Raw genomic sequence first — 19976 nt, forward strand, 5'->3', positions numbered from 1 at the left:
ATGGGAGAAATTTATAAGCACCCAAAGCAAATGTATATAGAAAGATCTTACTTAAAAGAAATGAAATATTATTGATTTTCTATGTCTTTTGTGCTGTATTTAACTTAATTTTAAAGGACTCTTCACAAGAGATAAACTGAACTGCATACCTGAATGCTAATGTCAGCTATATTTCTAGAATAAAAATACAAAACTTTACACCATAGTTCAAGATGTTAATGGAAGGGAAGCTGAGTTATATTAAGCATTATCTTTCACATGGCCTTTTGCAAATTGATTTGCAGCCGTAAAGCCCAACGTTTAGCCTATCCCTCCCCATGACCCCCAAATGTGCATAATTCACTCAGTTTTAAGGGAAAATGTCTTATGTCCTCATGTTTTTTGAAACATACTGTTTTGTGTTATAAGATGAAAACAGAGCTTCAGAAATTATTATAATATGCCTTACAAAGTAGGTAATAGATCAAAAAGGAAACGTAACAAGTGGTCTAATACGTCTGCGGTACTGTGAAAGGACAGACGACAAATGGCAGGCACAGACCTAGCACCGAACGCAACCCGCTGCTCTGGCCGTGGCCAGCGGACGGGACCTGGCCACACTCCCCAGACCCTGCACCCCAGGCTAACGCCCTGCTTTCAAACCCTTTCAAACCCTTCCGTGAAGGCCCCATAATCAGGCCTGCCATCTGATGCTCTGGTTGAAATTCAACTACTCCATTTCTAGGGCTGCAAATCTACTCATGTGTCCAAACTCAGCTTTGTTAGAGGACAGTGCCTGGCGCTGTATGTCTGATGTTCTTTTAGAACTTAGCTCGTCTTCCAAGCCCAGCTGGCCAGTGCCAGCCGCTGGAGCAGCCATTCCGCTGTCACTCCTCGTCCACCCTGGTCCCACTCAGCAGATACTTGCAACGACGAATGATTAGGTGCGTGCCCTGTTCAGCAATGCACTCTTCTAGAAGGAAAGCTAAGCAGAATGATGGCCTTCTCTGGAAACCAACAGAAGTGAGGAGAAATTTCTAAGACTGATCCTTGTTTTTGAGGAAAGAAACCCATAGAAATGATGTCTTAAATTTTAACCCCTTTCTTAAAGGCCTCTTCAGTTAAATTCATGGCCATCTCTCCCCTCGGTGAAGCAGATGTGTTGATCAGGAACGGGCTAAGGGCAGAGGTTCAATTCATACACAGAGTGCCTCTCTCTCTGATCCTTTCACCCTTCAAAAAAGAAAGCTTGAGAAGGAATGGCTTCAAGCTGAGTTCTTGTCTGCTTCTACTGTGAAAAGATAAAGCACTTTCTGAAGAGATATACTAGATGAAATAACCTCTAAAAATATCATTGTGGTGAATAAGGGCACAGAATAAAAAAAAAATCCTAAGTTTTCTTTTAATACTCCTTTTTTAGTACATAATAACACCGCTAATATAGAAAGGAGCTCTCAGTGATGGTATATAAATAGCTCTGGCTGAAGCAAAATAACTTTGCCTCAGCTTCTCCAGAGCTGAACCGATAAACTATCACGATTAAATTTCCACAGTTCAAAAGCAAGTCCGTTTAAACAAAAGAGGCCCTTACTTCTGCAACAAATCCAATAAAAAAACAATATTTATGCTACATATATGCAATTATGGTTTACGGCGGACATCCACATTTTTCAGTGAAAAGCTCTGCCTGTTGAATGAAGCTGTTAAAGAGTAAACTTTTATTCACTCACAGTGACAGAGTTCTTAAAGGAGCACTCTCATACTCTCAAGATTACTACTACAGGTAGTCTCTAAGAAATTCTATACAAAGAATTTTAAACATTAGTCTTTGAGGTTTTTATCTATCTCCAGTAGCTAAGAAGAGCGGGTCGTGAGATCATGGTCTTCATGGCCCTTATTCCTAGCACAGAGCAGGGAACTGTGCCCCAAATGCCAGCTGAGGGACTAGAAGCAGTGGGAAGAGACTGTGATAAGGCACAAAGTGCGGAGGCTTTAGAATCACACAGACCTGGGCTTCATGGCCGTTCTGGCACTTCTTGTGCTTTTTGGGTAAGTACTTAACTTCTTCGAGCCTCAATTTTATCTGTATGATGGGGATCGCACCTACCTCATAAACCTGCTTTAAGTAGTATGTCAAATAATGACTACGATAAGCCTAGCAGAGTTCCTGGCATACAGCAAACATTCATAAAAATGCTAACTTTCTACCCACCTACTTTTCCCTCCTAAGAGTTTTCTGGTTACGATAATTAACATGAGCCGGCAGGACCCTCACAGACACGTGGTAATACCCCGTAGCTATAATCCTATTCTTGTCGTCCCGTGTATTCCACTCTACTCCATCCAGATGAAAGAAAAAGAAAAAAGTTCTGGATGTTACAAAGACAGGTACTTCTTGACATCTGAGATGGAGCCATCCAAGTTATATCACTAGACATAAAATTAGTCCCATAAAATATTTATTCGATGATTAACAAAGAACAAAGTCCCAAAGAGAGGCAGAGCGGGGCTACCTGCTGGATCTATTCACTTGTTAAGCTTACATATTCCTACAGGTCATTCTCAAAGCAGGTGGATTTTCTATGCTGAGCAAAACATACACATGCCTGGGTGTTTGGAATCCTCTAAATGTCCCTGAAAAATTTAAAGTCAAACGCTATCGGGGCGCCTGGGTGGCTTAGTCGGTTAAGTGTCCGACTTTCACTTAGGTCATGATCTCGCGGTTCGTGGGTTCGGGCCCCACGTCGGGCTCTGTGCTGACTGCCAGCTCAGAGCTTGGAGCCTGTTTCAGTCTGTGACTCCCTCTCTCTCTGACCCTCCCCTGCTCATGCTGTCTCTCTCTCTCCTAGAAATAAATAAAAACATTAAAAAAAAAAAAAAGTCAAACGCTATATGTCAAAAGTCAGAAGAACCATGGCATCACAGAAATTCTTAAGACTCCAAAAAGATGACAGACCCCTTCTAAAATCAACAATTCCAAAATCTTACGGTAAGGAAATAAATTTGGAAGAGGAGAACCCTGATACAGCACCTGTTACACATGACAGCTTATCACCATTTTAACTGGTTCCTTTTCACAAATTATTGTGAATATTTAGAAATACTGAGAAATATTCCCATGAGAGCATCTAATTCATAATGCAAGTCAGTATCAAAAGTTATTTGCTCTCTAATTGAAAGATATTATTCTGTGTCAAACAAGAGATGACCATGCCAAGCTAAACCTAGGTATTCCCTAATACCTCCCACTAGTTCATTCAGTCAACACCTGATGAGCATCTAGCACCTCCAGCAAAGGGCGCTAAGCCCAGAGGGATAAATGCAAACTGCAAGGTGGACACTAGTCTCCCAGACCCCCCATCACCCAGGACCAAGTCTCATTTCACACCCCTGATGGTGATTTCTGGGGGGATACGCACTCAGGTTATCAGTTTAACATGCTAGTTAAATAAACTTAACTACGAAATCACTCAAGACAGATATTAGTTTATTACGGCAAATAACATAATTTTATTAGCTATTATCATATACAGTTTCAATGGAGGAACAGAAATAAGAAATACTAAACAATACAACTTATTTGATACTACAACAGCACATAAACATTTTTAAAGTATCGGGGCACCTGGGTGCCCCAGTCAGTTAAGTGTCCTACTTTAGCTCAAGTAATGATCTCACAGTTCATGGGTTCGAGCCCTGCGTCGGGCTCTGTGTTGACAGCTCAGAGCCTGGAGCCTGCCTCAGATTCTGTGTCTCACTCTCTCTTTCTGCCCCTCCCCCAGCTCGCACACGTGCACTCTCTCTCTCAAAAATAAACATTAAAAAAAATTTTAAAGTTTCTATCTATATGATAAACAAATTTTAAATGTCTAACTTAAAACTTGATGTAATAGTCTTATCAGAGATACTGTATTTCCAAAAATGAATTTTTAGCCAAATCCGCAAAGGGACCGTTATAAGGCAAAGAGCAACAACACTACAAGAAACGACTATAACTAGGACAACTAAAGAGATCAGAAATAGATAACTAACAAGTTATATTTTCAAAGCTTTGATATTTTGGAGTATTTATACAGTCCATCTTAAACTCCATAAAATATTATCTACCTATGTATTATAACACTAAAAAGTTATGTCTCTCCTCTCAGTTTCTGTTACAGATACAAGTGACCTGTGTGCCCCCAAAGTAACGGGTTTCAAACTAGGATGCGCACCAGATTCCTAGTTTGTTAAGAACACAGTTGTCTGAGCCCCATTCCAGACTTATTGAATCTGAATTTATCCTAAAGAAAAGTTAATTTTATGAAGTAATCTAGATCAAACTCTCTTGGAACTACACAGGACTTTGCTTTCTAGACTCAGTCTAGAATACCCTGTAAGTGGGGCACTTAGGTGGCTCAGTCGGTTGAGCGTCTGACTCTTGATTTTTGGCTCAGGTCATGATCTCACGGGTTCCTGAGATCAAGCCCCACATCAGGCGCTGGCAGTCTGAAGCCTGCTTGGGATCCTCTCCCTTTCTCCCTCTCGCCCTCCCTCTCTCTCTCTCTCACTCTCTCTTTCTCTCTCTCCCCTCTCTTTCTGTCTCTTCCCTGCTTGCACTCTCTCTCTCTCTCAAAATAAATAAACTTAAAAAAAATACCCCATAAGAGTTATACAGTTATTTTAGCCATTCACTCTAGTTTATGATGACACCATAAGAGTCTAATAAATGCACAAGTTGCACTTTCAGAGAACAGATGCTCCTTCCTCAGGGAGGCTTTCCCTGACCCTCCCAGAACTGGGTTAGTGCCCCAGCTGGGGAGGGTGACACACGCTCTCATATCTTCTGCTTGTCCTTTCATAAAATAAATTACAAATAGACTTGTAATTATTTATTTAATATCCAGATTTCCCTCGACTGTAACTTCCATGAGCGTAGAGACTGTGTAAGTCTCATTGTTGAATTTAACCTTAGAGCCTATGCATAAACATCTCTTTGCCTGAATAAATGAGCACACAAGGTCCAATACCGCCAACACAATGCGGGGAGCAGACTGCAAAGGATCGTGATGGCAGGCTAAGGGGTGTGGACTCTGTCTTGCAGGCAACCAGAACTCAAAGGAGAATAACTTGAAGAACTTTAAAGGGTTACCCTGGCACTCATTTACAACATAGCAAATGAGAACAGGCTACGGGTCAGAAGAATTAGTAAATTCCTGTAGCCATCCTGGGGTGATATGGTGAGGGCCTGAGCTAGGAGTGATGGCAGCGGGAGGGAAAAGGAGGAAACAACTGCTGGGAAACATTATGAAGGGCTCAAGGCATCAGTGCCATAAGTCCAGTTTAAAATAAAAAACGGAATTTGTTGGTCCATCTCACAGCCAAGGCTATCAGCAGGCATGGCTAGATCCAGAAACTCAGATGACTCTTTGATCCAGAAACTCAGATGACTCTTTGTTCTGTTTTCCCTCTTATATTCTCTGGTCCCAAGAAGGCTTTCTTGGCAAGGTCAGAAATATGGCAGGTGAGTAATAAGATCATATCCTTACAGTTTACTATCTGCGAAGCAGCAAACCCCCTCTGTCTAAAGAATCTATCAAATCTGCTGGATGGAATCGACCTCCACATGCCTACCTGTGAACCACGCTAGCCGGGTCCTATGCTCACCACTCCGGCAAAAGGAGGAAGGGACACTATACCAGACAGTGCTACTGGGATCACCTGGAGTCAGAGGGGCAGCCCCCCGTCAACAGTGATTCTGCACAAACAAATACCTTATATTTTTTCTAAAACACCACTGAGCTTTTTTGGCCAGGGTTGCTAAATTTATTCATTGTCTTTGCCTCCTTTGTGTATTAGCAGACATAAGTCTTCAGATTTACAGCTATGTACGATAACTACACAGCTACCAGGCTATTTATATCCATATAAGAAGAAAGCAGCAGAGTTTAGAGGTTAAGACAGAGGATCAGAGGTCCAATTGCTTAGCGTTAAACGCCACAATTTACCCCATACATATTACTTCTCCATCCTTCCATTTCCTATAAAAATGATGACAGAAAACACCTTACAAAAAAAAAAAAATCTGCAAGTTCAAATACCTTTTCCACAATGAAACAACCAGTTAAAGGAGACCTAAGGCCCATGGGCACCTAATACAACTAAACTCTCATATAAACAAGACAAACAGATGATAGTTTTGCTCATCTATAAACAGGTCTCATCCATCAAACAGAAAAGGTTCCTTGGAAGATACGTTGAGGTCTTCTCTTGGCTACAACAATCTACTACCATGATGATTACTTTTGGGAGTTTAGCAAACTTGAGTTTTATTCTCATCATTTGGAAATGTTTGTTAGGTTTATTGAGGCATAATTTACATATGGTAAAGTTTCAGAGGCCCAGTTTTTAGGGATTCACTTCTACGAATTTGGACAAACACACAGTTATGACTATCAAGATCCAGAACAGGTAACGGCCCCACGAGTCCCCTTCGCTCAACTCAAGACTCGCAACCACTGCTCTCTTCTCTGTCCAGATACGCTTTGCCTTTTCCAGGATGGCATGTAAATCATATAATATGTATCTTTAGAGTATGGCTTATTTCATTCAATACAAGGCCATTATTTTGAGAGCCATTATTTTGTTGCACATATCAGTAATTTGTTCCTTTTTATTGCTGAGTATTATGTACCAGAGTTTGTTTATGCACCAGATGATGGACATTTGAGTTGTTTCCAGGGTTTGGCAATTATGAATAAAATCACTGCAAACATTCATGTATAGGTTTTTATACAGACATAAATTTTTATTTCCCTTGAGTAAAGAGCTAGGAGTGGGCTGGCTAGTTTATATGGTACCATATGTTTAACTTCATAAAAAACTGCAAAAGTGTTTTCCAAAGTTGCCGTACCATTTGTGTTCCTACCAGCAATGTCTGAGAGACCTACTTGCTTGAGATCTTTGCCAGCATTTAGTACTGTCGGCTTCCTTCTATGAGGTACGTGGTGGTAGCTCACTGTGGTTTTCACATGTGTGATGTTGAAGGTCTTTTCCCATATCACGTAAATATTAAGACAGGTCCTCACAATATAAAGTAAACAATTACTTTCCTATGGACTGTTTTGGGTGGGGGGGTGCACTCTAAGACTAGAGTAAAATCGGGAACAAAATTTTCCAACTTCTGTTGCATATTCCTAAGGCTGCTGAGAGGATCAAAACATATATAAAATAGCTTAAAATACATGAAATACTATTAATAATCTAAGGGACTATAATTGCTACTGATTGTTGGGAAGTTACAGAGATACAAAAACTGTCCCGGGGCCTCTAGCTCCCGCAGATGGGAGATGAATAAAACATCTTAGTCTGACCCACCCTGCCAACACTGCCTCTGTCTACAATTCTGAAGATTTCCTGAATTAATTAAGCTAGATTTTAGTGTTGGAGACAAAGTCTAGTTTTCAAGCACAAATGTCATTTTCCATTTCACAGCCAACATAAGCAATGAGTTCAGCATTGCAGTAATGGCAAGGGATGAATTTATTATTTCAGAATGAGAAGCTGGCTAGGTTCTGACCTGGTTCTTTCTCCTGCAACTGACATCTCACGCCTGGACAGATCTTCAGACTTCCATAAACTAAAAGGAAAGAAACCTGCATGTTTGTTTTTCAAGGGCCTCTATCTTTAAGTGAAAAATGAACTGATTTTTACCGAGATAGTAAGAATCTCTGATGTAGGAGTTTATCAAAAAAACAAAAGCAAATTCACCTGTCCAAGATCTCTCACCACATCCGGAGAGAAACCACCCGGAGTGATTCCAGACCCAAATCCGTGCCCTAGAACCACACTAACCAGCTACGCTCTCTAAGGGGCAAACCAAAAGGCAAAAACACCAGTAATGTGGAAGGATTTCAGTGAAGGGTACGATTTTATACCTAAAGAGAAAACTTACCTTTCTTTCTTTCAATAGCTTCTTATAGCCATTTGATCCAAGTGATAATAAAGTGATGAGGACATCTAAAGAAGGTGAAGCAGAAGCTCTTCCTGAAGTAAGATGAACAAGTTACATTCAGGAGGGGGAAAAAGCCTTAGAAATTAAGATTTATTATAGTGGCCGAGGTACAAATGGTATTACTTCAGTTACTTTTTCTGAAGAGCAACTGATTTATTTACCTGGATACATCTTGCTGATTTCCTGAATGAAGGAATCATCAAAGCCAGCAATTATAGCGCCACCTACTGGAACCATGAAATTTTTGTCCAAGCTCTGAACGAAAGCATCTATTCTACCAACTCGAGCCCCCTAGAATGAAACAACATGCAGTATTACACACTGGCTTCTAGAAAAAGAGACAACAACTACTATTAATCAATAAATACCATTAAACAATGCACGAAAAATCAGAAATCAAACATTCTAATTTTCTCTGTAACACTGCCAATAAAGGATTTTTAAGTATTAAAATGAATTTTTAAATGCTGCTCCTTTTATGTGAAAGAGCACTTTATAGTGTACAACCTGCTTTCATACAAAAGAATCATTAAATCCTCACAACAACCCTGGGAGGAAGGCAGGGTTTCCATAGTAGTTCAGGTGAGAACTCAGCTTTTCACCTTACTGTTGGCTGAGAGAACAGGTTCCTCCCTTGTCTCTCATCTGTGATTTTCTATTTGACAATAAACGCCAACAGTGGGTCCTGCAACTATTAACTTACTTTAAACACCCTCTGTAAGTTCAAGAGTGGTCACCATAATCCAATGGACGTTAGCCAGCTATGTCGCCAATCAGTTTTACATTAAGTACTGTACTTCTCTTTGATGCCTGAGTAATCTACTACCTGCACGACCACTTTAAGCAACAATCTGTGCTCCTACCACCATTCAGACAACAAAAGAGAACATTTATTTTTAACATCAACTAATGGAATCTTTTTTGTATACTCTTGGCAATGTTTCTACATAACTCATGTTTCCTAATGTTATAATCTTACATGACCTCATTCCACTGCAAATGAACTTCAAGTGAAAATCTAATATTCTAGTGAAAAATTGAATACTTACTAGAAATGTAAAAACTAAGTTCTAGTCCCCATCTAACATAGTCTGTGACCTTCTATCTAATGTGCTTCAATTTTCTCCTCTTAAAAATAGAGATACTATCTAAATTTCAACCAAGATCGTTTTTTTTTTCTTTATCTGTAGTGACAGATTTTCAATCTGTATTCACAATCTACATTCTTATTAATATTATAACCACATTTGACCTTCATCTTCACACTTTCCCTCCACATCCATATCTCAGGGAGAATAGAAGCAGCAGATAGCTGGCCTAATCTAAGAGACCAGATCCAGGCAATTGGTAGAAACACAGAAGCAGGAAAGAGAAGCAGACTACTTTGGAAGCTACCACATGATTGTTTCAATCTCAACCTTTTCCTATTACTCTTCTAATTTCCTCATAAACTACGATCAAAGAAAATCTTGCTGTATCACAGGAAAGCAGCAAGAAGCATATAAAGACTAATAGAATAAATAATTGAAGAGCACACAAAGTATTAGAAGGTAATAATAAAGAAGAACAGTTAAGAGCTGTCTTTTATTAACATTTCAGTACTGTCCAAGGCTTCCTGAGAGAAATGGAGCCTCAGTCAGGTGCAGAAGCATAAGAGAACCATCACTGCACTGGACTTTGCTAGAATCCCTTCATCACTAAAACCCAGAGAGCATAAAAGGCACCACACTCTGGCAAGAAAACAAACAGGCTCACAAAAAACAAATGGTTTTTATCAAAGAAAGAGAATATCTAAAGATTCAGTGTATATCTAAATATTTTTAAAAGATAAAACTTTGCAAATAAATGTGGAAATGAAGGGTTTTTTTCATTTTTAAGTGGAAAAAACCTTTTTGCCAGCTTTAGTGAGATATAATTGACACAATGTAGAAGTTAGAAGTGTACAACATGATGTGATATATGCATAGATTATGAAGTGATTACCACACTAAGTTTAGTTAATACCCATAAAGTATGGTTTAATAAATTGCTTAGCAAAAAAAAAAAAGATAAACAAAAAAGGAAGGTATACCCACTCTCACCGAAGTGAGAGGATATCAACGAGGAAGGAAGAAAACATCAGAAGGCTGAAAGGGCTTAAATAAAATAGGAATCATATGAGCATGTTCTATGAAGGAAAGGGCTGTCAATTATCAACTCATTCATTTCCTTGTTATTCACAAAAGAAATATCTGGGCACCTATCAGCTGCCAAACATTGCCCAAGATTCTAGGGACAGCAGTAGCAAAATTGTTCATATAATAACTTCTGCCAGCGTTTATTGAGAACTCACTGTGCATCAGGCACTGTTCTAAGCACTTCACATTCCTAACCCGTGTAATAACCCTCTGAGGTAGCTGCTAAGATAATAGCTATTTTACAGATGAGAGCATTAAGGCACAGTAAAACTAAAGTGACCTGCCCAAGGTCAGGAATGTACTTAATATTAACAGCACAGCTGGGATTCAAACCCAGGCCATTAAAGCACCTTGATGAAAGTTACCCAGGTGATTAAAGACACAGCAGGGACTAAAACCTAGGTAATCTGGAGGAAGGGCCCATGTTTATAAAATAAATTATTATTCCCATGGCATTTCCATTCTTCCAACTGCCTCAGCCAAAGCCTTGGGCCCTGAATTCTCATTTCCTTACCCCTCACATCTGATTCATCAGCACACCCTCTAAGAGCCACTCTCAAAATACATCTGAATCCAACCATTTCTTAACACCTTAATGGCTCCCCCCACGGCCTGAGCCACCACCTTATTTCACATGAGCTCTGCAATGGCCTTCCGTTCTTGCCTTCTTACTCACATAGTAGCCATGATGACGGTTGAAAAATGTAAATCACATGTCACTCCTGCTCAAAAGCCTCCCATGGCTGATGACCGTACCGAGGATGAAATCCCAAACCCTAACACCCCTCAGTTCTTACTACCACTGCCACCCTCATCTGCCCGGGGCCAGCCGTACTGGCGTCCTTGCTGCTGTTCGCATACCCCAAGCACACACCTGCCTCCGAGTCCTGGCACTTGCTGTTGTTACCTCCCGTCTGGACTCCAGAGAGCCGCATGGCTCACTCCTTCCTATCACTCAGGGCTCTGCTCAAGTGTTACTTCCTGGAGAGGACTTTCTGGATTGCTCCATCTAACCTGACACCCCCTTCCCGATCCAGAGCATTTATCAAACTTACTGTTTCCTGTCTGCTTCTGCTCCATGAAGATAAGGATTTTGTTGTATTCGCCTCTGTATCCCCAGTGCCTAACTTGATGCCTGGCACATAGGGGAATCTTGTAAATGTTGAATGAACTGGACCATTAGGTCTGTGAATAAGGAGTATAATATGTACTTTTCCCAAATTCCTTTTTATTAATGTTTATTTATTTTTGAAGGGAAGAGGGCAGAGGAGCAGAAAGAGAAGGGGACAGAGGACCCCATGATCCAAGGGATCCAAATCCAAGGCGTTTCCCAAATTCTCAATAAGCGAAGCCACTGTTCCCCACACTTTGGAGCTTTACAATCCATTCTGACTCTAAAAGGATTAATCCTAGGTATTTTTGCGACTCCACTATATCCCTCTCCATTAATCTGTCCCACCATCCATATTCCATCCGTCTTCTAAATGAGTCCGTTTAGCACAGAACAGAAGCACAGGCTGTTCGGAGCTAACTTCAACGACATGTGCACAGCAGAACGCTTTCCATGCTCAGCATTAAGTCATTCAGGGGCAGCGACTTCAAAATAAAAATAAATAAATAAGCTGACACACTGTAGCTATAGCTCTTTCTTCACTGACGGTTTGATTGCTACACTGCTGTCTTCTCAGGAAAGTATGTGCAGTTTCAGCACGTTGTTTTTTAAAGGAAAACATGGGGCTTTGAAGCCACACTGAACCACATGGGCCATTTTGTAGCTATGGGACCTTGGGCAAGTCCCTTAATCCTTCTGAGTTTGCTTCTTCATTTATAGAACGGAAATAATAAGTACACCTTAAGTTTTTAGGATTAAGCTAGTAAACTTTAAACGTCTGGCAGGATGCCTGACACATGGGGGGTACTCAATAAATGGTATATATATCACTAAGAAGAACTACTGAGATGAATTAAAGCTAAATTTAATTTTCTAGAACATCATGAAGCAGCAACTCGCACTCAGTTAAGACCCAAATATTTATTTAGTTTAAAGCAACAGTGCCAACACCTCTCTTTGTGAGGGCCAATTTGGGAAAATTAAAATGCTGAAGCACGGTTGTTTCTTAAATGCTAATTTTAGAAGGTAATACAGTATCTGCAACAATATAGCAGCTGCATTTAAAAACCACTCACCTATCTTAAAGTGTTATTTTCTGGTTAAAATTTTCACCTCACAAATGAAGAGAGGTGACGACAAAGGAAGGCATTCACGATGCACAACTCTAACCTTTTACATCACATCCTGGAACTCATTTTCTTTGTCTTAATCTCTCCAATTATGCTGTCCAATTTTCCAGTATTCAAAATTATACCTTCGGCACCACAACACTAAGCCCTTCTGGGTTAAATATATAATATCTGAGTAAATGTTTTGAAATCACTGAAATGGTCATTATGAAGATTTTATAGGGATGTGGAGAGTACAGAAATGTCTATAAATATTAAATAGTTTCTTGCACTAAGTTTAAAAGAGTTACCACTAAATGTATACAATGACTGTCACTATTGAAAAAAAAAAAAAGCAATACACATATAAAAATGAGAAAAAAGTGGACCCATAAACTATTAAGGGTATTTGTTTGCGTACAGGTTTATGAGTGATATTCTATTCCTTCCTCACTTTCCTGAACTTTTAGTAATGCTGTGCTTAACTTTCAAAAGAACTGCGGCTGTTAGAAACTAAAGAGGAAAAGGGGAAAGGGTGAGGAGAAATTTAAAAAACATCATTGAAATAAAATGTTTTTCAAGATTTCCAAAGAGAATTATACAACCTTCCTCAACTACCATTCACAATGGAGATAATCTAGTCTAGAATTGTGATGAAAAAGTTCCTTTAAAAGTTCAGGAGTAATGGAAAAGGATACGAAAGAAAGGGTAAATAGTTTTCCTCTGACATCACATGCCTACTACTGACTCCAGCTCTGGACTTCGTACATGATGTAAACTAATGGACTTCCTCCCTGGTTAGGCTAATGTGAGTTGGGTTTCTTTAACTTGCAGCCAATTGCATCCTAACTGGTAAAACCTTTGAGTAAAAAGATTAAGCAAATTGGCTAATACTATCCTATAAACCACATTTATATGAGAGATGATACTCCCCCAAATTTTTTTTACCAGATAGGATCTACTGTGCTAAGTAAGAAGCATTCGCCACCACACTGGACAAGGTCACAGATAATCTGTGACTAAGTCCTGCCCACACAGCATACACCACTTGTGTCAAAACGGAGTATGTGATTTATGTGATTAACATCATTATGCACACAAATTATGTAACTCACACCACACATGGATAATATCTACCCACATCTTCACACGACATAAATAATCCTTGTAAGTAGATATCATACTTCATTTATTCATCCAATTTTTCAGTAACCAGTTATTGAGTATCAATTATGTACCAGATACTGTCTTAAATATTGAAGACATAACAGTGAACAAAACAAAGTCACAAAGTCTCTTCCCTAACAACCTTAACTCTAGTTACTACCAATAACTAGATAATAAAAAAATACACATCTTATCAAATGGTGAAAAGTGCTTTAAAAAACAGAGCATGAGGTCATCAATTTTGAGAAGCACCCAAATTTTCCACACCACTAGGTAAGAAAAAACATTACCAATTAACATCATAAGACACCACTGATTCTAAAACACCCAATTTCAGGAATGTTATGATGTGGAAAAATGTGTACCTTAAAATCAATGTTTATGGTAAAAATATAAAAAGGGAGACAGAAGATGCAGGCAAGAAACAGGAACCTGTTATTTTAGACGGGGAGTCTAAGAGAGTCTCACTGACTTCAAGAAACCATGTAACTCTCTGCAAGAGAAACCCGGTGAGGAGGAGGAGCAAGAACAAAAACAGGGTGGTACACACACACGTGGCACAAGGGAGGAGGAGAAAAAAGACAGTTAAGCCCAAAGACAGCGGCAGAGAGGGAGAGTACAAGTAAATGCAATCGGAGAAGCTGTAGAGGCCTGAATACACAGAGCCTTGCAGGTCAGGGCAACATTCTCATTCTGAGTGGGATGGGACGCCCAGGCACATTTCCAGATCTAAAACAGATGACCAGGATCTAGTTGATGCTCATCAAAACAAAATCGTTACGTGTTTTAAACCCTGCCAACTCCACAGTTACACACTAAAATGTTTATAAGTGAGGCCATTTCTAGCCTAGGATGATCAGGTACAGTGATTCCTTAAATAGTAAATACGGAATCAATCATCAATACAGTTTTAAAAAAGACAATGATCCAGTATATTAGAAAAATGAGAATACCGGTAACGAAGCATTCTCAGAAAGTTACAAAAAATAAGCTACTGAAGTATTTCTGTGTTGGCCTTGACCAAAGCTATTAGTTCAATTACCATCAAATAATGACCTTTCCTGTGTAGCTATAAAATGCTAATTTCTGAGCACCTGGGTGGCTCAGTCGGTTGGGCATCCGACTTCAGCTCAGGTCATGATCTTGTGGTCCGTGGGTCCGAGCCCCGCGCTGGGCTCTGTGCTGACAGCTCAGAGCCTGGAGCCTGCTTCAGATTCTGTGTCTCCCTCTCTCTCTGCCCCTCCCTTGCTCACACTCTGTCTCTCTCTGTGTCTCAAAAATAAATAAACATTAAAAAAATTTAAAAAATAAAATAAAATGCTAATTTCTAATGCACCATGAAGTTGAGGATGCTACAGAGTTGATTCTACTACATCAAATTGTAAGAAAAACAAAGTGATAACCTTCTAATATGTTAACACCCCTGAACCTTCTAATATGTTAACACCCCTGTTTCTGGATGCCTCTTTGTAAGCTCTTACCTGCTGGATGAGGTGCATGCACTTGGAAGACTGCACCCCGTAAGCATTGTTGACCACATGTGGGATGCCGTAGTCAGCGCAAATCACAGCCAGCTCTTCTAACCTACGGACATAAATGTTCAACAAAGAGACATGTTCTTACTGTGCTTTTATAAATTACAGTGTGAAAACTTTTTTAATTTAATAGTTATTCTTAACATACACTAGGAAAAAAAGGGAAACTGAAATTTCTATAGCAGTATTTTAGCATAAAATTTAGCAGCAGGCACTTTAGAATAAATCTAAAAAAGCTTTTAAATTAATGTTACCAATAAATGAGAAAATGGGTATTTATAAACATCTATATAGATGGTAGCTTTTAAATCGCTTTAAAATTTCCTATACATAAAGCAAGAAGCAGATTGTAATGACCCCTTACAAGGTGGTACACTCATTTTTAAATGCTTTTGGTTGCTTATCATACTAAAGCTAATATCTGCAAAATAATTAGCATATCTTGAAATTTTAAGAAATCTTACATTTAACATCTCATAAAGTAAAAAATACATTTTCAAGTAGACTTTAATGTATTAAAAAATACAGAACATTAAAATGTTTCAGTACCAAAATAACATTTTCCAACAACTTGGAAACTAAAGAATCTTTTAAATAGCTGCTGGTTTTAAATTCACTCTTGCTTTCTTATTTGACACTCCTTATATCAAAACAATTTGAGAGTCTAACTCTATGTAAAGTAAGGTAATAAATTTCAGTTAGAATGTAATAAATGATGCTCCTCTGCAAAACCAACTACTGCTTGTGACTGAGGTCATCTCTAACAGAAATGTCTTCACATGCTATGAAGCTGAGACTAAATCCTATAGTTTAATAAACTTAAATTCTTAAAAATTGTTCTTTCTACAATATAAAGAATCTAGAAGCAAAGCACTTTTATTCAGTAAAAGTTCTTTCCCACAAGGATGTATTTCAAGTATCTATTACACAGTTTTAGTGTTTACTTTTGCAAAATACATTTTCCTTTTTAATAGATATGCATAAATATATTTTGAAGTATAGACAGGACATTATTCTGTTCATCTGTCTGAAGTTTTCAATTTACTTCCTTAAAGTGTTATGAATTAAAGAGTCATTTTATAATTCACTTTCACAAACTTCACAAATTGATACAGGAACCTTTCTATTACTTAAATTAATCAGATATTGTTTTTAACAAAATAGACCTTCTGGGATACACACTGTATTTTCTTCATAAAATGCACTTTTACATATTTGTATTCTAATGAAGGCATTCCTTATTAACAAAGTTCCTTGAGAGTAAGATACTATAATAACATAAAGTACTATTTTAAGAAGAAAAAAAAAATCACTTATGAGTAGTTTTAAATACTCAGAATTTATCAAATATACTAATGTTTAGAGTGTGTATAAAGGTATTTAATGAAAGGCAAGGAGAGAAAAATATTTTACATGTGAATCGAACTGAATTCTAACTTAGCAGCCAATTTAAGATGTTTGTCAAATGATAAAATGATATCCTTCTTTTTTATTACATTTCCTTTGACTGATTTTGCCCCACTACTCTGCCAGATCAATTAACTAATAAAGACAACGAGTATATAAAACTATTCAAATTAAGACTATAAAGGAATTAAGCTTAATGCAAAGAAATAAAAATATATTTTAAATATAATAAAATCAGAAAATCAAACATATTACTATAACTGTGTGTCACCATGTTCCTAAAGTTCACCCTTATTAGAAACTTTCATTATATAACACAACTAAAAAATGGCATATGAGAATTTTGCTCACTGATAAAAAACTTTTGTGATTTTTTTTCCAAAAGAGATTATACATGTAAAATATTTAACCCTACACCAAGCATACTGTAAACGTCAAAAAAAAAAGTCAAAATGAAACAAAATTATTCTCAAGTATAAACAACCTAACACAGGAGCGCCTGGGTGGCTCAGTTAAGTGTCTGACTTCAGTCAGATCATGGTCTCAGTTTGTGAGTTTGAGTCCTGCCTTGGGCTCTGTGCTGACAGCTCAGAGCCTGGAGCCTGCCTCAGATTCTGTGTGTGTGTGTCTCTCTCTCTGTCTCTCTCTCTCTCGCTCACTCTCAAAAATAAATAAACATTTAAAAAAAATTTAAAAAACCAATCTAACACAAATATCTGTGTGCTGTTAAAATTTTTCTAGATAGCAAAATCATCAGTGAAGAAAGAATAGAGATGTTTAATATTTCAACACAAATTTAAAATCTGATTGGCAAGTAATGAATAAACAACTAAGCAGATGTTACATAATCTTAAAATAGAATGCAGAGTCATAAAATGAGACAAGGTAAATTTTCAAAAGCATGGTCTTAAAATAGCCTAGTAAAACATGTCTATCACAATAAATAGTAATAATAATAGTAAAGTAATAAAAAGTAACATACATTCATTACTACCAAAGGGTGTGATTCCATGAATTAAAACTAAAGTATAACTCAATCTAAAAAGACAGTCCAGAGTCAATATAGTTTTCACAAATTATTAGCACGTCAGTTCAAAATGCTCATATGAAACAAAGAGTTGCTGTCAAAACTAGAAATCTGTATTACTATACTCAAGCCTATTATGTTTTCAGAATAAAAATCTGTGGACATCCTTTAGAAAAGTAAACATTTGCTTTTCACTTTTTGCTTTTGTTTTTTCTTCTCTTTTCTCTTTAGAGAGAGAGAAGGTGCAAATGAGAGAGGGGCAGGGAGAGGGGAGAGAAAGAGAGAGAGAGAGAGGGAGATGGAGAGGGAGAGGGAGAGGGAGAGGGAGAGGGAGAGGGAGAGGGAGAGGGAGAGGGAGAGGGAGAGGGCAGCGGTGCCCACACCTGAAGTGGGGCTAGGACTCACAAACCATGAGAGCACTACCTGAGCCAAAGTCAGACGCTTAACAACAGAGTGACCCAGGTGCCCTTGTTTTTCTTTTCTTAAATGTATGCATTTTTCTCAAAATGCTAAGATAACCACTGTGAACACGTAAGTGTACATGTGAGTTAATCTTCCAATTAAACACATTCAAAAGGCAATAAATAATTCTAAAATTTTCTATTTAAAAATCTGTTAATACTGATTGTTCTTACGTAGGAAAACTAACCATAAGATCAAAGAAGTGGAGATAACAATGAAAACAAGTAAATCCAACATCATGCTTAGAAACTTCTACAAACTAATGAGGAAAAGAGTCACAGAGATTAGAAACAGAAAAAGCAGGAAAACAGAGATGTTTTTTGTCTGCTCAGCTCCACGTGCTACTAGTTGCTTTTCCTCCTTCTCTACTGAATCTTCATTTTCCCAAACCACTGTGCTGTTTCTCCACAGGCCCGTTCGCCTATTTACTGCCACGTGTTACTAGAGCATTCTGAGAATCAGTATGTCTGCATGTCACTTAAAAGACCAATCAACATCTACAGGACAATATTAACAAATTATTTACCTATCAGGCACCCGTGGAGCAAAACAAGATGTCGTGGAATGAACGCACAGAATGTGATCAGGCCCAAGTTCCCGGACTTTAGCCTCCACGGCTTCCAGGTCTGTGCGCAGCTCGTCACCTTCTAACACGTTCTCTATCACCACAGGCTCAAAACCTAACCAAGCCAATCCGAAACCAAAATGTTAGGTGAGCGAAAGGAAGAGAAATCCTGGAACTCTAGGAAACAGTGCCATTCTGCATAAGAACTCTAAATATTTGTTTTGGTCAGTGAACCCTTCCCTCGTGATAAAGACCTGCCTCCATACTGGTATGAGTCAAAGGCAGGTCAAAATAATGTGAAGGATTCCTAGGACCACAGAACTATTTAACACTCACATATGCATGGAAAGATATGCCTATTTCTGGGAAGGAAAACAAATGTCAAACAGACACCTTAAAAGTAATTACACAGCCACTGATAACAAAAAGGATCACTGAGTACAATGCAATTTCAGACCATAGAAAAGTAAATCTACTCATTCTCTGGCTACATTTCATTCTAAGTTCACCTTATGTCAGGAATGGACAAAAGAAAAATAATACAATTCAAGTACCAAAACAAATCACAATCATCAATTTAATATTTTACTAAGGAAAAAGTACTGAATTTTAGTAGCCTAATAATCACTGACTTAGCTTATAGTTTACAAGGGTCTTCTATAATTTAAATATTAAAACATTCCCAATTTTCAACCTAATTAGTACACTTAACTAGCATTTGCTCAAAGGTCCACCCAAATAACAACTATGTAATCTTGTATAGTGAATATTTAGATACCCATACACATCAAGAGTTTTATGTGCAATATATTATATACACTAAATAATGTAAGAAGCATTTAGATAGCTAAATATTTTGTAATATTAGTAAGTACTTAGGGTAAAAGTAAAATCTAAGTGCTTAAATCTTACAAACTCGATAGAAAATAAACTTGGGAAATTTTACACATAAAGTGATTATCTAGTTACATTTTGAGTCTTCCTAAACAGCAAATCTACAACAGGCTGGACTCATGGATTTAGGGGATATAAGAGGTTTAGAAACCTATTTAGGTCACCTCACTTGTGTCAAAGGTAAGGGAGCTGAAGTTCAGGAAAATTAAGTGGCTTCCTCAAGATCACACAGCAAAATTAAAGCACGGTTATGAGCAAGTAGTTTTGTGTTTTAGAATCCATATCAGGTTGTCTGCATTCTATCTAGAGAAATATAAAAACCTGGCCACTATAAAATCATCAATTCAATTATGTTGGTGCAGAGATGTCCAGGTTTTATATCTATACTTTCAGTTATAAAAACAAGCAAAACTTTACTTAAATAAGCAACTTCCTAATGACAGCTATTTTTCTATTATTTCTCAAATTCTCTAGACACAACGCTGTTTTTGCCTTCAAACTTTTAACATGCAAAAAGTTTTTTGAGAATACAATATCTTGTTTCCTAAGA

General features: G+C 38.0%; 1 protein-coding gene across 3 annotated transcripts in view; it reads right to left on the bottom strand.

Moving 5' to 3' along the window:
- Window positions 1-19976, bottom strand: part of SEPSECS (Sep (O-phosphoserine) tRNA:Sec (selenocysteine) tRNA synthase) — a 35830-nt gene that overhangs the window by 10022 nt on the left and 5832 nt on the right. For all 3 annotated transcript variants that reach the window (XM_039236668.1, XM_039236667.1, XM_039236666.1), the window contains exons 5-8: window positions 18494-18647; window positions 15018-15120; window positions 8134-8263; window positions 7913-8004 (exon numbers count right to left, since the gene is read on the bottom strand). In XM_039236668.1, the coding sequence (XP_039092599.1) occupies window positions 7913-8004; window positions 8134-8263; window positions 15018-15120; window positions 18494-18647 (479 nt within the window). The remainder of the gene's footprint in view (window positions 1-7912; window positions 8005-8133; window positions 8264-15017; window positions 15121-18493; window positions 18648-19976) is intronic.

Source organism: Hyaena hyaena, unplaced genomic scaffold, assembly GCF_003009895.1.
Source record: "Hyaena hyaena isolate Hyena2069 unplaced genomic scaffold, ASM300989v1 scaffold_114, whole genome shotgun sequence".
In the NCBI taxonomy this organism is placed as follows: domain Eukaryota; kingdom Metazoa; phylum Chordata; class Mammalia; order Carnivora; family Hyaenidae; genus Hyaena; species Hyaena hyaena.